The sequence below is a fragment of the Pagrus major genome, chromosome 23, assembly GCF_040436345.1.
Source record: "Pagrus major chromosome 23, Pma_NU_1.0".
Taxonomy (NCBI): domain Eukaryota; kingdom Metazoa; phylum Chordata; class Actinopteri; order Spariformes; family Sparidae; genus Pagrus; species Pagrus major.
Window position 1 is genome coordinate 23,764,698 of NC_133237.1, and position 17,724 is coordinate 23,782,421.

Here is a 17,724-nt window from a genome sequence, read left to right on the forward strand (position 1 = left end):
GAAAGATAATGGGAACATTATGCAAATCTGCTGCAAACTGATAATATGACTATGCCTGATTTGTAATGATTTTGACCTGTGATAAAAGCTCAGAAGTGCGTTTTGGGTGAAGACATTGTCACTGAGAGTGGTCCCACAGGCGTGTTGATGGACAGACTCCGTTAGCTGCATCTCTGAGGTGAAAGGTGGAACGGGAGGGGAAAGGGTGAGAGTTTATAGGGGTCAGGAGGTGAAGTAGGAGTTCTGCATGGAGTAGAGACGGTCAATGGGGTTTCCCACTCGCCCTGCCAGGAGACTGCCGTCCCCAGTTGCTAAGAGGCAATCTCCAAGTTGACCGAGGCTTCCATCGCTGTCCAGGTCGTGGAACACTGTCTCTGAGTCTGCGTGAAAAAGAGCAAAAGTGTGAACAACTGAAGTGGAACGATCTTTTAGTAGGACCAGAGAGCAGAAGGATATAAAAAAAGGATATGAAAGTAAGTACAAACTCCAAAATCAAACGCTCCGGTGACTGGGTTAGCTATGGTGGTTTAATCTCAACCTATTAATAACTTCCTCATATCTTTTCACAGTTAGAAACCAGGAAAGGTGTCCTACATACATCCTCTTTTCGGCTAATGCAACATGATGCAACACTTTTAAGTCCAACATTACATTTTTACCCCACTGTCTCCCAATGCACATTTTCTCAGGAAATAATAAATAAAATATTGAGCAATGCACTTGTTTGACAACAGTGTATAAGAGACTAATATTCTGAATGGCACTGTGACTTTAAAATTATGGTTTTGACTGTCATGAGGGTGAAGGAGATCACGTCAAAACATTCATTTTGAGGGGAGTTTCTTTTGACTTTGCAGCTTCAACCTTACCATAAGAGTGGAGCTGCTCACTGTTCAGCTGAGGTGGTGTAAGCCCATGTCGAAATGGCTCTCCACCATATATGTTGGGATCCAGAGCGAGTAGCTGCTGACGTGGCAGAGAGGGATACCCCAGTATCCCATCCATGCCATGGGTACTAGAGCCATCTGTGTAGAGATTAGAAACCCTTTAGTCATACCATTTCATCATCTATTTTTCAAAACATAGCTTTTTCTTCTTGATTCTGCGTTGGCACTTAAAGCTCTTACCCTCACTGTCGTCATTGCTCTGGCGGCCCCCTCTACTTGGTCCTCTCCTGGTTCCTCCCAGCTGCTCTTGTTCCTGCTGCTGCTGCTGTTGTTGCTGCTGTCGGCGAGCTATCTTTTTCATCTGAGGCACAAAAACACACCTTCTGTATCAGTTTTCACGGTATGTTGATGTCTGAGGAAGAACATGTCCTGAGGAAATGTATAAAGTCTAACCTTGGCTCTCTGGTTTTGAAACCACACCTGCACAACGCGCACTGTCAGTCCAGTCTCAGCAGCCAGTGTCTCTCTCACCTGCAGGTTAGATTTTTCATTTTTCATTCATTTGCTTTCAAAATACAAACTTAACAGCGACAAACACAGCTTTATACTGATTACTATGCAGACTGATAAAGATGACCGAGAACAATATAGCTTGCGAGGCAAGGTAGTATTATCTGCCAGACATTTCCATTGACAAGCTGGTCCACCCACCTTGCGACAAGGTTTAGCGGACACTTCAAAGGAGGCCTTGAAAGCACGACGCTGCTGTGTGGTCAAGATGGTGCGTGGTCGCTTTGAACGCTTGTGCTCTTTGCCTTCATCACCACCCTTCCCCCCGCCAGAGCCTCCTCCACCGTCCTCATCCTCACTTTTCACTGATCAAGGTAAGTAGACAACAAAACAGTCAGAACATCCCAGTAGAAGGTAGATTTTAAAACTTCCTTAAATAAAATAAATAAATAAACATTTAAAATTGAGTGATTGTGAGCAGAAGCAGAAAATTCTCAGAATTCACTGTGAAAATTAATGAGCAGACTATTTTCACTGATCAGAAGTCAATACACTGACTTGAATGAAGGATGACAAAGCAAAATCAATCTAAATTATTACTACTTATTAATAATAATTATATAATAATAATAATAATAATAATAATTATAGTTATTATTATTACTGCTACATATCCAAAACAGTTTGTGCAATGTACTTTTTAAGACCTTTTGGCATTATGATGTGCTGTTGTGCCAATCAGTTGTGTTGTACAACATTTATTCAGTGTCCCACTGTTCATTGAGTCAGTAATCTACTCAGTGCCTGAGATCCATTTCAATATATCTATACGTATGCATTTCCTACATATTGAGGGGAGCAGATTGAGACTTAAACCCCAATTTGCCCTTCAGAAGCTGCTGGTCTGCAGCGGAGGAATGTGTTTGAAAGGGGCTGTGCTAAAAAAAAATCATTGACTGCATGAATGTAAAACAGAAAGACTTTCACTAAGATGTATGTAGAAAAGCAAAGTAACTTTGAATCGATTGCTACGTGGTTCAGGCAGTGCAGCCTTGTAGCAAACCTATTGTACCTGATTCAGTTGGTGTGGGACTAATAGCGGCCAGCATTTCCCTCTCCTTCTCATAGTCCATGCGGCAGAGCAGCTGGCCTTCTTTCAGCACAAACTCATCACCTCTTTGCAGCCGGCGTTCACACTCACAGCAAGTGAAGCAGCCAAGGTGGTACACCTGGCCTTGCACGCGCATTATCAGCTCTGAACGTCCAATCACCTGCAGGCAGGCACTGCACTTCCTTACAAACAGCCTGGAGGTGCACAGAAAGACACAGACAATAGGCTATGTGAATGATACCTACATAAACTGTGTAATATATGTACGGCTTTATGGGAGTCAGGGAGCAAAGAAAAAGAAATGTGAGGTAATTAAAGATGGAGGCGGAGACAAGGAGCTCCGATACATTTTACCCTCAGCTCAAATGATTGTGGAGATTAGCATCGTCTCTTAATTAAAGGTCGTATAAACATTACCCAATTCACAGAGCAACAAGGTGAACATCTGCTGAGAGGAATTACAGTAGTCTGCATTTTTATATTGTATTTTCTTTCCCCCCTCATTACAGCAGGTGGCAGTAGTTAGCTGGTGATAAGAGAGCTGCCTGTTGTGAGTCTTTTTTTCCTTTTAAAGCCTGAAATGTTGAAATCTGTTTGATGGGGTAAACTCCAGTCTATCCACATCCCACCCACAATCTTAAAGTACTTATTTAACTCTATGAATAAAGCTTAATACAGAGTTCTTTTCAGGTCCATTGCTTTTCCCCATGACCACTTTCCTCCCTTTGTCCACCCATCTCTCCTCCTGTGAGATGTTATAACCCCTCAGTTTCTCTCCTGCCTCACCATCTCTTCACATCCCTATTTCCATTCACAGGGCCTAAGTCTCTGCCATTAAATTCCTCTCAAATCCCTGCTCTCGCACTTGGTTTCCTCCCCCTCCCTCCCCAGTATTTTCTGCCAGCGTTCCCAGTTCTCCCTCACGCCCTCCCAGCCTGCCTCCCCAGTTCACTGAAACTAATAAAGACAGGATTAATTAGATTGTTGTTTAAACAGTGCGATGGCCAGACAGACGCTGTAAACTCATAACCAGGGATTGGGGATAGCATGGGGTTAATCTCTCTCCTCTCACTTATGCACACTAAAACACACATGCACACACAAACATAGACACTCACACACACATGCATGCGCTCTCAGAGGCATGCACACAGAGATTTGCACACACGCACCCACCAAATATAAGTATACCTAGTCCGATATTGGCTAGTTACCAACATTCACCATAACATCACCCATCATTATGCTGGTGGTGCAACTTGCAAAGACATGCTTGATCAGCAGACTCTCTCTTTATCAGGAAGGGTTACCATGATGTCAGTGCATAAGTGTAAGAACTAGAAAAGTCAGTGGGTGAAGAAATAGAACAAAACACAAACCTGGACAAGAGGGAAGGAGGGTGAGAGGGGCATGAACAGTGGGAGGAAGGGACGAAGGCAGAAGTGTTGACGGTCCCTGACTGAGTGATAGGAAGGTGTTGCTGCCCAAATCTGGAGTGTAAAGAAGGAGCCAGGTCTGCACATTAGAGCTCCTAATCTGCGATTCTGTCCCAAACGCAGCTGCTACGGCTAATCTTTCTCAATCCATCTGCCAAACGCTCCCCAAATTCCCCAAATGACAGTGTCGCTAACTTAACATCATAACGCAAACACAAGTATCCCTACAAACAGCCCCACCCAAATCTGCTGTGACAGGACCTTGTGTTTAACTTGCTCAGCCTATTGTCTCATGGAATCACTGCACTGCAATTCAGAGAGATGCATCTACTATAAAATATCTGTAAGAACCTTTGTTATTTATCATAACACCTGGCTTCCAACACATATTTCACAAAGGAGAGTGATCACAACCCTGCACTGTGCAGCCTGGCGCTCCGGCCAAACACACACTTCAACACCTTAAATGCTTCCTTTCACTGCGAACAAAATCTGACAGAACATAATTGTGGCAGGATTGCTTGACATAAGACCGATGATGTTGGTGGTTAAGTCCCACACTCCCTAATCGGGGTGTACACAGCACGGTAGGAATTTACTCAACATGGCAAATGAAGGCAACTTGGGGCAACTGCCACAGAGGGGGGTCTGTAAGTAGATCAGTCTAATCCCTCTAATAGAAGTATCATTCACACCGATCCTGACCAGGGTGTAGCTTCCAATAAATCAGTGTGGACAAGATGGTTATAGAGAAGCCACAGGAATTAGATAGTTTAGGGTTTCACACCAAATGTTTACAATGTGATCACACAATAGGTTTTTCATGTTTTGGGTGAAAATGTAATATTGTTGTTGTTTCTTGTCTTGAATTTAAATCATTAACCGTCTTTTTTTGCATTGAACAAGTCAATGAGTTTAAGATGATCAAGTTTTGATTATGTTAAGAAGTAGAATTTTTTTTAAAAGTTCAAGGGATAAATAAAAATGATTTGGCCTGGCACAAAATACAACGACTCAAATCAGTTAGGGATTTTGGGATATGGGTGCAATTAAAGTCAAATGAAATGTGTCGCATTATTATTTGGGGGCCAAAAATATACACAAACCAATTTTTGAGTAGTGTTCATAAATTTCGGATGCTTAAAATACATTGGGAATACATTGTAGATAATCAATTCTGATACGCAAGACAACCGTTTTGTTTATAACACATGTATTAAAGCCTGTATTAAGGCATGAGGATCTAACAAAAAATGTATTATTACCACATTAAAACCCTTAAAATGCCACCTACTCCTTCTTCCTCAGTAAAAAAAAATTGGAATACATAATATGCAATATTTTTTTCATTTCAGAATTTTAACTGCTAGACACAAGATGTCTCCTACTTCATAATAAAGTCTATTCTCAGTGTATGTGCACTGAAGGCTTCATATTTCCACATTACATTTGTGTATGCTGAATATTGGACCAGGCTTATCTGCCAAACGATTTGTGATGTCACAAATCATGCTCGTAGGCCCATCTCTTAAAATGTGATTTTCAGTGAGCACATGCAGGGACAACTTTTGCTTTCGGCGATGAATGTGAAAAACAGCCTTCTAGTGTCAGACTCTGCATACATCATTCTACACAGTGAAGCTCAAACATTCAACTGTATGAACAAGAAGAAAAACACATTTTTGACTTTTGACTTTAAAGTTGGAATATGTCTAATCTCTCTTTTGCTTGCATTAGGAATCATTTGGAAAAGGGATGTTTTCATGACACAGACCAACAATACAAAAATAGTTTTTTTCTTTTATTTGAATTTCAGCTTTATAAAAATCTAAATGAAATTAGAATTTAAGCAGCTGAGACAAAGAGTGAACAGACCAGCTGTGAACAAATCTATCAGAAGTTTGCTTTGGATTCAGAGGGCTTTCCTTTAATGAAGAGATGTGTGTAATATTCATATGTACAGAATTACAAAGAAGAGAAGTGTAAGAGCAGACAGAAGACTGCGTGAGCTTGTGATGTAGGAAACCTCAGGAACTTTGGCTGCAGGCACCTTTATGTTCGGTGCAATGGATTTCAGAGGGGTTAGGGGGCACAGCTAATTACAAGCTCACTGATTATGTGATCAAACACAGAGAAGAAGAAAAAGGTGACGTGTTGTAAGTAGTGGGTGGTTATAATCAGCTCTTTCCTACTTGCTTATTGTAGATCCTAGGCATACAAACAGAATAACAGAATCTTCGTCATCTCCCTAAGCTGTGTCATGTGGCATTGTTTTGCCTGTGAGCTCCAACAAGCACAACATTGTGTGGACCGCAACACAATCATTCCATAAATATGTATGGGTCTCAGAGTGATTACAGTTGTTGTGCTTGCTTTCATAATTGATGAATATTTATACAGGTAGGGGTTTGCTTATACTAACGCTAGGTTTGGAGCGGCTGCATTTAAGTGTGTAAGAACTTCACTTGGACAGATTAAGGCATCACTTTGAAACTATGGCTCATTAAAGATCCACCAATGTCACTTATTTTGATTAACCTACAGTTTAAGGTGCATTTCAGCCTTACAAACATATAATATGGTGAGATATTCATGTACTGGCTTGTGGATTCTGTGTTACACAAATAGGTGTTTACACATTCCATGAAAATGAAGGTACATTCAAAGATTCATATGATAGATGCAAAAAGAGCAAATGATATGCAACAATCTTACTTTTAAGTTGTATTCTGTTTAGTATCCATTTCTTAGATGTGTGTGTAACGGTGTGTGTGTGGATGTGTGTGCGCACTTTTGGCGGATATTGCTCTGTGAAGCAAAATGGCTCAGAGCCAGGGTTCAGTAATCACATCATCTCCTTTTATTAAATCTCCCTGCACTGCTTCTGTGTTATTAAAATCTCCCAGCATTCCCCACGATACTCACTACCCCTGCCACCACTCACTCACTCACTCACACTCACACAAATACACACATGTATATAAATATATATATACATACAGTACAGTCACACATATGTGCACACATACACACACATTTGAGTGTATATACAATCACATGCACACATAAACACAAATATGCACAGTTTGTGTAAACACAGATAAGGTACTGGGTACAAACATCAATAAAACACTGACAGATGCTGTCATTTGTGCACCGTATCACTCCAAGCATCAATAAAGTAACATCATAAGCAGTCCTCTTGTTCAATGTATGCTCTCCAAAATTTGTAAAAGCTGTGTAATAGTTGTTATCTAACGGCCATGAGGGCCTGCAGTGTATGGAATACATCTTTAGAGGCATTTCTGCACAAACTCTCAGCCAATCTCACAGTTATACAGTTACATGTCATGATTCTCGCCGTAACCCGTTCACACTAGCAATAAGACCAGCGCTACATGAGAGCACCACTGACGCCTGTAATATTCAACACCTAATGTAATGTACCTGTGTAAAGTAACAACAAAAAACCTGCACGGCGTGCATGGTCTTTCTCTCTGGGTGTGTGCGATTTACACCTGATGCTACCAAGAATGAATGCTATGTGTGAGGGTGTGTGTTTGTGTGCGCGAGTGAGTGGGTGTGTGTGTGTGTGTTAGTTTAGATAAAACAGTTAATCCCCAGGCCACCAGAACGCAATATCCTGTCTGCCCGTTTCTCATTTCCTGTCTGTCTCTGGCGGAGTGGGGAAGCAGCGGGGAGGGGGTGGCGGGGGACAGCGGGACCCGTTGCCCCAGAAACAGGAGATACAGCCGGTCGATTTGAGAAAAGTCTACGCCGATCTCCCTATCTCTCCCTCTCTGGTGCGACCCCCTATTCTCTCTCTCTTTCTTCCTCTCCCTCTCTGCTTTTATTATCTCAGATTTAATAAAGCCAAGGCGAGCAGCTTGTTCTGCCATGAAACATTTATTAGCTGTCTGTTATAAAATTGTTGTGGGGGAGGAAAGATGATGGGGTCTCATCTCTCATTATGCAAAAACAGTGGCAATATCACCCCCTCCTCTCACACATGCACCCAGACCAAAATCTGTCCCTCCCTGCGGCTGCATCCCCACCTAAAACTCTCAGACACCCCGTCTTTACCTTCTCTATCCCATTTCGAACACCTTCTCCATCAGTGAGATTCCTCCCTGATGTTCTCTCATTTATACCATAAAATCTCCCCCATCCCCGCTTTCCTTTCCTCTGGCACACCTCCAACCATCATCTGTTGAGCTGCAGGTTTAGCTCATGTAAGGCTCCTGGGTAAGAGAGGAGTGTTTGAACGTTTCAGAACCACATGCGTGCATTATGTGTAGCCTCTGACTGAGATTTATATGTACAGTACAGTCCTGAGTGCTGCCATGATTCACCTTATCCCACACTGAACCACAAACTTTCCCTCCACTTCTAGACTCATTGTATGGGCAGATATTTTCAGTTAGTTAAGCAAATATTTTCCTCACTTGCCTCTAATGATTTCCAGCAACGCAGCTATGATTGGTTTCATTTGCCAAGGTTTTGTGAATTACTTTTTGATTTTTAAAAATGCATCTTTTCATTGTGAGCACCACAAACAAAATTCTATTCACCCCTTTTCCAGTTTTAGAGGTGAATATCTCAAAACCTGAGCTGATAAAAACAGGTAATTCTTCAAGAAATGTGTTTTTTTTCTGTTGTCGAACAGATCTTTTAAATGGTGACAGTTTCATTATTTAGACTTGATTTATTAAAAGTAATTAATTAATATGGCCTTGACTTAACCAGAGTTGAGGTGCTGGCTGATGGGGATAAGGGCTTGTTGATCTTCTGACGTGTCATTGCATAATTCTCTCTAATAGTATTTCCCTGAAGCCCAGTACCAGGCCTGTCACCGAAGGACAGCCACAGAATGCTGGGTAATTAGCACTGTACCCAATCAGCCTCCCCACCACCTCCTCCCATTCCTATCCCGAGACACAAAGAGGCGCTGAGGGAGGGGAGACGATTAAGAGAAAACAAGGGATAAACGGGGAGATAAACTGTTTGGTGTCATCGCTGCCATCAATCTCAACGAGAGCGAAATGAGGTTTGGAATAGAGAAATATTATTACAAAGCAGACAGTGATGAACGAGGTAACGGATAGAGAGACAGGGAGAGAAATGGTGGGTGGGGTGGGGGCATGGCAGGGAGAAGAGAGGTAGAAGATGCAGTTTCTATCCTCAGTCTCAGTGTTTTAGAGGAGCAAGACTCTCATATAAATGCACCGTAACTTGAGAGGATACTCTGTCAGGCCGTGAGAGTTGACTCACATATAGCTACCTGGTCAGCAGAGGGAGATTCCATAACTGTGGCGGCGGGGTCTCCCTCTGTCTGTCTGCAAAGAGAGGGTTCGTAAACCTAGATGTAGTCTGAGTGCCCTCCACCCCACAGAGTGAGGTATTAAACCCAAGGTTTAGTGAATATCCACCCCGGTGACCCGTTTTTTCACACGGCTGAAGCTGCCTTTATGGGGCTTACAAGGGAGCTCACATGCAGGCTCCGCACAGCCAGACTACCCTCCATTCTGTCTGGGCTCTGCACTATTGACCAGGGAACACTGGCCTTATACTGCTCAGTTTGGCAAGGAACCATAATGTCAAGCCAGTGTGTAAAAGACAATGACAGTGAAAAAGTGTGTGTATGATACTGAGGATGGTAGAGATGATTCATGCCTGCTAATCAAGTGCTTTCATAGTCTTAATTTCAATCAGAATGAAATTTAATCATCCTGTAACTTTTATTCAAAACATACCACAGCTGAAAAATGTTACTCCTCACTACACAGACTTCCTGTTTCAGATTCAGAAAATGGTTTTCCATCCAATATTTTATTATTCTTTATTATTATTCTACCCGTCCTGTTGGCAAAGGTGATGCATTGCACCCCTGAAAAAAAAAACATCCTGGTGGGAATTTAGAGTGTGGAGAAAGGTCTTGCCACAAAATTATTCTAAAGCCTCACGCTGAACATCTGGTCCATAACAGGAAGCTGTTCCAGAGAATTTCTTAAGGTTTCAAAACAAAAATAAATCCACAAGAAAAATCCACAAGATGCACTTGAGTTTATTGTTTCTAAATCCCCTCATTTCCATAACAGATTGAGACCAGGGAATCTCGAAACTGAAGGCGTACCTCCTGTTTTATTACATAGATAATGATTGGCAGGAGGGTGATCGCTTATTTTTTTAACAAGAAGTTTCAGGTAATGAACTTAAAATATGACTCACAACTGAATTGAACTAGGTGCTTTACAAGGATTATGTGCTTCACCTTTAAAACTATTACGTTGAAATCTGACATCGGCTTTTTGAGCATCAGAGCGATCAATTTCGAATCTTTTTGAAGCGAAACATCCCTCCTAAACATTAAACATGCAAATGCTGAATAAACTTTTGCCTCGAAGGCAGTTTGGCCCAGATGAATTAGGGTGGGGGATGGGTCACATTTCAAAATTAGATTTGTTTTCTCGTTTGAATTGTTAGCCATCATCATGCGTCTTTTTGTCTACCTCAACAGAGTAGATTAATTGCAAAAATTCTGAGATGTCTCCCCAAAACACATTTTGGATTTTTCTTTTTGTTTGTTTTCTTTTTGGATGCTAACTGCAGAAAAGATGCGAACAAATGCACAAGGTAACAGTGCTGTACGCTGTGGCCTTTTGCTTATACTGATGGAGAGTGAGGGAGGAGAGTTTGCCTGTCTGTATGTGATGGGTGAGGTAATCAAAGCAAAGGATAAATTAAAAATATTTGGACAAGCCAGAGTTACTGCATGATGGGGGAGATGGAAAATAGCCCAGCGTGAGCGAGAAAAGCCTGCAAGATATCGTCTTACAATGCATGTATACATTTCATCCACACATTCTTCAAAATTAAGTAAATTACTTTAATACCCGAAGATCAGTGTGTGTCGACGTCAGTCAGCTAATCTGCTTCTGCCTTATTTCAACTATCTGGAGGTAAAATGGAACCAAGCTTCAAGTAGAGGGTTAAAAGAAAAATCAGCTCCCCCCTAATAAATGTATGAATTCCCCTAAAATCTTTATGCACGTTCCAAATTCTTGAACAAGATTATCTGTTACAATGCACACACCTGCTCTAGATATGGGGGTGTGTGTAGTGTAAGGCGCTGATGGACAGACTGCAGGGAAAACAAGGAGACATTGTTGCTGATCCGCTGAAGGTCACAGGCAGGATGCCAAGTCTGGCACCGACTCACACAACAAGGCAACTATCCATATGCAATGTATAGGGGACTAAATCAACACCATAGTGAATGAGCTGCTGACTATTAATTTGGATCTACAATTACGGTCATTACACGAGGAGAGCAAATACGCTTTTTCATTCCATCGCTGAAAATGAACCCAGTGCTTCATTTATGATAAGCTATTGGCTCCACGTTTCCCACTCATTTTTCCAGATAAACGTCACACAATGGGACTTTCATCAAGCCAGTATCCCCCCTTCTCTCTCTCTCTCTCTCTCTCTCTCTCTCACTATCTCCCCCCCCCCCTCTCTCTCTCCTCCAGATGTCAGGTACAGTGGGAGAGTCTGTGCTGCTGGATGCCGTCTGACACTTTTCAAAACAATGATAACAAGCTTCAGGCTCGTCCTTCAGCTGTCTACCCCTGGAGCTCCCACTGCAGGCACACCCACTGACCACAGCACACACACACACACACACACACACACACACACACACACACACACACACACATACAATATGGCCTCAAAAATTACCGCAGAGTTGAGTCATCAAAAAACATGACATTTTACATTACATTTCACACAGCAAGCATTAACCATGTTTTACATTGAAGCATATTGTGTTGGTGAGCACAGACATTGTACATCTATGGAGCAGAACAGCAGTATTCTGTAAGTGCTGCTAATTCAAATCAGACTGTGAGCAGACGCAGTTTGAATGGTCCCATTTATCTAAATCCATAATTATGATTGTGAACAAATCTGCAACAATCAACTACAAATAATTTACATTAAAGAATTATTAGAGGGAGAAAAGGGACGTTTAACTTCTCCACATAAGGACTCTCTGTATTATGTGCCGAGAACTTCAAGTTAATTATTTGAAATCGTAATAGCCCTTCAATGTCATCACAAATGCATGAAACACTTTTGCGAATTGTCAAAAACATTCTATATCAGTATGTTAGAGAACTTGATTTCAGCTATATCCAGATCTGGATTTATCTTTTAAAGTTTTTAAGTTGGTACGATTGAAAATAAATGTAAAAAATACAAAAATATCCATTAATTGTAGGCACACTTTTCATAAATCATATATATTCATATTCAATATCTTGACAACAATCTCTGTAAGTTTGAGCAGAGGTTTTGCACACACCCCTCTACTTTGTCATGACAGACTTTGGGATCGAACATGAATTTACAATATAATAAAAGTATTTTTTGTTAGATATAACTTGGTTGTGGGGGTTCTCATATTGTCTCCTTTATAAGATCCAGCAACATGTGTCTATCCTCTGATTTAAGATGCATTCATGTTATTAGTGAACTTACTTTTCTTGAAATCTACATTAATTTATTCACAAACTGCCAAATCATTCTTTGTTGTTTGGTAAAATGCAGCTGTTTCAGCCTAAAGGATGTAGTTTGCACTGTACAGATCAGGTGGTTTTCACTGGACTTGTTTCAAGATTTATGCTATTGTTCAGGTAAGTAAAAAAAAAACTGACCAGGTTATTCATTAGATAATCTCATATTAATTAGTGTGGCTAAAACACTCTCGCTCTCAGCATGCTGGGAATTAAAATCAGGCTTGTTCTTCTTCCTCTGACCTCATCACCTTCTGTTCAGTATTCTCAGTTTCACTTTACTTCCAATGCTTTAGCTAATTAATTGCTTAGGTTTCCCTGTGAGTTACTGACACAAGCTGACCACATTAACATGTAACCTGGTAAATTGTGATCACGTCTATATCAAATTACTGACAATACAACAACAAACAAACAAAAAAAATCAACACAATGTGTGAATTCAGCTTCCTCATGGGTATGAGGAGGCTGAGTGACATAACTTCAACTTGCTTTTGATTGGAGGAAATTGTGGCTGCACAACTGAAACCAGTTCCCCCTCCACTGTAAATAAACACAGATTTGAGAAGTAAATACTTCATGCACTGTGCTGTACTGTAGTTTTGAGATACTGGTAGCGCATATTTACCTTACTGTGAGACTATATTCTTAGTTATGCGTTTCTTTGCAGATTGAGAGTTTACTATTGATATGAGATAAATATAGTTGCAGTTGGGAGGAAATATGCATGTCCAAAATTCATTAACTCTGAACAACAACCTCGTTTCAGCTCCAGAAGAAGGACACAAGTTTGTTATTGGTAGGAAATGATCTCCAACTGCTCTTGAAGTGACCCGAGAGGAAGCACTTCTTCCCCCGCTGCCCGCCTCTCCCGTGCTGCAGCCAGTGGAGCAACAACAAACAGTGAACCCACTTGTCTCGCCCAGTGTGTGTTTGCGTGTGCTCTTACTTTTCATAGTCGTGCTTGCAGTACAGCAGGCGGTCCCTGCAGTAACAGGTCCCGGTGAGCGCGCTCAAACACACGGCGCACTTGACGCAGGTCTCGTGCCAGGAGCGCTCGTTCACGCGCAGCAGGAAGCGGTCGGCGATGGGAGACTCGCAGCCCGCACACAACTCTCCCCCTCCCCTGTACTCCGGACCTGGAGGGGGCACATCAGTGCGTGGATAGAGAGACGTTCAGGGCCGAAGACAGACTATTTAAAACGCTGGGGTCATGAGTCCAAATCTCCCCAAATCAACCCAACCCCAGAGGAAATGTTGGTTCTTTTCCCAAAAGGCCATCAGGAAAAACATGTGGTGTTTCACGTATATTTTTCTTTTTTGTGTGTTAAAATAGGCCACATGTTTGTGTGCATGTTTTACATAATTTGGCACAGAACTGCTGTCCCCAGTAACCCGCCCTGTGTTGTGCCCACACTGGTACAATATTTTAAATAGTAAGATTCAAAAAGTCCCTCGAATATTCATTTGATTTATTCCCAAATAGGCTTAATGTGCACTGTAGCTTTATTATATCCTTTAAACAATTATCTTGGTATTTTCCACCCCAATTGCAAAAAATCTGTATGGCTGTTTTAACGCTCTTTTGATCTCAATATATAACCTACAGTATATATAGACTAGCTATAAGTTATAGTCAACGTAAAGAACGCAACTTTTGTTTTTGACCTTTTTTCCTCCTGTGCTGTTCCTCTAATATTACAATCATATTTCCGCACTGTTAGTAAATCAGTAGTGAGTCTCCTGACATAAGCTTAATATTCCTTTATAGAGATTTAAATTGCATCAACTGAATTCGACATGATGCGAATCTATGTCATGGTATTTCTTTGTTGTGGGATTATAATATTCTTAATCATCTATACTAAATTTATCTCAAGGCTTGGTCATTTTTATCTGTCGTAATAATCTTCAATGTTTCGTTTGGCTCTCGTGCAACAAACTGTCTGCTAACACACTCACCAAAAGGCGTTGAGGATGGAGGCTGCTGCAGACAGGACTGCTGGCTTTCCTCTGTTTTCATCCCTTCTCTCCTTCCCTCAGTGTGATCGCTAGAAAGACAAAAAATAAAATGCTCCATTTCGATCTGAGATATCAGCTGAAGTAAAATTCCCTGAAATAAAAGGGAATTATTAAGGTTAAATGTCGGCCGATGTACACAGATTATGAAAACCAGTCACTTAAAAAAAAAATTAAGGTATTTTCAAGGAGACATTTTGAGTTACCAAAATATAAATGGCTGAATTCACACACACACACACACACACACACACACACACACACACACACACACACACACACACACACACACACAAACAAACCAACACACACACACCAACACACACACACCTTGGATTTTATTAAGGTTTTAAGGGCAGAAAAAAAAAATTAGAAAACATCAAGAACAACACATATTTCTGATAATTTAATAAAAATCCAGATAAAAATAATTTCCTCGGCCTTTGAGCATCAAAGAACAGACCGCATACATTCATTTCTGGTTGAGTTGAGGTTATATAGTTCAGGGCCCTAAATTTAGTCAGCTGCTATTTAAAAAGTGTTTGTCAGCCTATAAATATCAGTCAACATTAATAAGTAAAAAATTAAACAATAAAAAAAAGAGGAGAACATTTGTGAAAATGCCAAAAAGAAAAAAGAAGCAGGCTACGTTCTCACATATGTAGCCTATATGATTTTCCGTTCAGAGAGTCCCAGTATCAATTAAGGAATTTGTGTTTAAATTATTTTGAAAATAGTCACGTTTTCTCTAAAATGTGCGGTCAGCAATTTAATTAAATTAGTGTACGGCTGTTATAATAATTTGTACAACTGTTTCATTAATGTGACTATATTAAGTATCACAGAGGAAACAGCTGACGGCATTTTGTGTCCTTCAATGTTCTCTTTTAAAAGTCGACAAGTCCAGAGAAAAATATGTTGGCTGGAGATACAAAGACAAAAAATAATCTTTAATGTTTCCAAAGACACTTTAACGCAGATTGTTAGCTGTGGTCTCATCAGACTCAGCTGTGCTTATTTTATGAGCCTCGCTAAATCTAATATGTATCCTGATATCTAAAGCTCATATTCAAACTGGATATTAAATTATATTTAGACTTTTTCTTTTTATTGTGATATTTGTTGAGAATCCTTATTCTTTAAAATACTATAATTTTGGGTGGCTTGGACAGCGGGTCTGTAAAATACACTAAATATTAAATAGACTATTGAATGCCGGGTAATTGCCGCATTGCCACAGACAATTAAATAATGAAATAAAACAAATGAATTATGTAAATACAGCTAATCTGATTTGATGTTTTCCCTAATTGCGGGTTGAATACATTACTGACACATTTGTGTAATGCATCGATAATCACATGTTGAGACTAACAGCCTGACACTCAGAAAAAAAAAATCTTTCATGAAGATTTAATTTAGTTTGCTGCAGATCACCTGGAGCTACAATCAAAGGAAATATAATTGTCATATCATATGAGGATCAGTAAATTGTTCTGTAAAGTTGATGCATAATAAAGATTTACCTTCAAAGAAACATCACACAGCTTTTCTCGGTTTGAAGATAATGACCAACCTTTTTGTGCCCAAGAATTGAAACCACAACAAGCAGAGAAAAAAAGATGTCTATGATAGTTAAGTTCAAAAAGCTGTTGAAATGACCAGGTCGGTCCGGCTGCTCTCAGAAGTGAAAGTTGAGTTGTTATGCGTCTGTTTGGGTCCAACAGCGGAGGTGACTCCTCCACTCATAAACCAGCTGAAACTAATGAGCTAATGAAATATTATCCACGATAAGCATCGTTGATACTGAATCACCAACTGAAACCAAACCTCTAATAAAAGCGTTTGTCTTTTACATGATCTCAGGCTGTTGGTTTGGATTAACAGACCAAATCAAAGATCATAATTTACTGGATAGCAAGGTCACCGTGACTTCGTCTTCCTCATTTTTTTTTTTTTTTACCTGAGCATTTAAAAAAGAAAAACGAAACGCCAGATAACATCAGACCAAAGCAAGCGCTGCTGCAGGACTGACAGACACACAACTAATTTAAAAATGATTTAGAAATCACAAGTCTGCCTCCACTGACAACCTGTTCTTGAGTTGCGGAGTCCTACCTTGAGGTGAAACACACTCCTCCAGAAATCTCGGTTGGCAACATTAAAACCTGGGGAAACTTTCGGCCAGTAAATGAATCAGACGCGTTTACAGATGCTTCACCTGTATCTCACAGTCCGGCGCGCATGTTGCCTACGGTAAAAATCCAAATACCATGATGACCCAAACTATTGTCTATTGTCTCTCCTGTTTTCTCCGCCAGCCGTGTGTGCGCTCCGACTTGTTTTGTGCGTAAAAAAGGCGCAGAGGGAGGAGATGGACAGACAGGGAGGGAGGGAGAAGGTGCGGAAGATGATGGGGGAAGATGAGCGATGATGCAGCCTATTGATAACTCAGATGAGGATGATCTTTTGCATTTGTGTTCAGTGTTGGACGGAGACTTTAAAGGGCGCAGTTCATAAGTGAAAAGACTTGCAGTGAGATATTAATCCCCCTCCACATTAGAAAAACCTTTTTTTTTATTAACCCTAATATCTTATTATTATGCTTAAACTGCCGGATATGGGTGAAATATTATCAAAAGGACAAAGACAAATGAAGATGAGAGCAGGTACAGTCAACTGTAATTCAGCCTATCTAGACATCAGAAAATGTGTTGGCCACTACACTCTAAACAAGTCCCAGGATGAAAAGGCTGGTGTGGAAGTAGGAACAGTGACATTTAAAAACATGTTATGAGAAATAACTGGTTTCTTGCCTCCTACTATTGTGTCTGGCATGTTTCCCCCACACAAGGAGAAGACCGCCCCCTTGTGGCGTCAGAGGACAGGTGCACCAAACAAAATGAGTGAAAAGATGACTTCACTGACACCAAAGAAGGCATATATTTGTTTATGTACTACAAAAAGTTCCATCTGGAGCCCATAAAACATTTTAAAATCACAGCAAAAAGATGTCAAAAATATCTAAAATATACAACACTTGATGGCATTTGTTTGTTTTTGTTTTTGTTTTTTTTCTTCAGATTTTCATTATAGTTTGTTCAGGACAAAACCTGAAAGGACTTGATACTTATGTGCTAGTTTGCACCTCTTTACCTGCCTGTTATATTCAAATACGCTAC

The 17,724-nt window shown here is 40.5% G+C and overlaps 1 protein-coding gene across 1 annotated transcript; it reads right to left on the reverse strand.

Annotated features, from left to right (window-relative positions):
* Window positions 1–222: 222 nt before the first annotated feature.
* On the reverse strand, window positions 223–16,704 carry lmx1al (LIM homeobox transcription factor 1, alpha-like). Its single transcript, XM_073494877.1, has 9 exons — window positions 16,661–16,704; window positions 14,486–14,574; window positions 13,473–13,662; window positions 2,470–2,702; window positions 1,599–1,762; window positions 1,341–1,418; window positions 1,128–1,248; window positions 870–1,025; window positions 223–380 (listed from the first exon to the last, which is right to left on the reverse strand). Exons 1-9 carry the CDS (start codon window positions 16,702–16,704, stop codon window positions 223–225), a joined length of 1,233 nt encoding a protein of 410 aa, XP_073350978.1.
* Window positions 16,705–17,724: the final 1,020 nt, after the last annotated feature.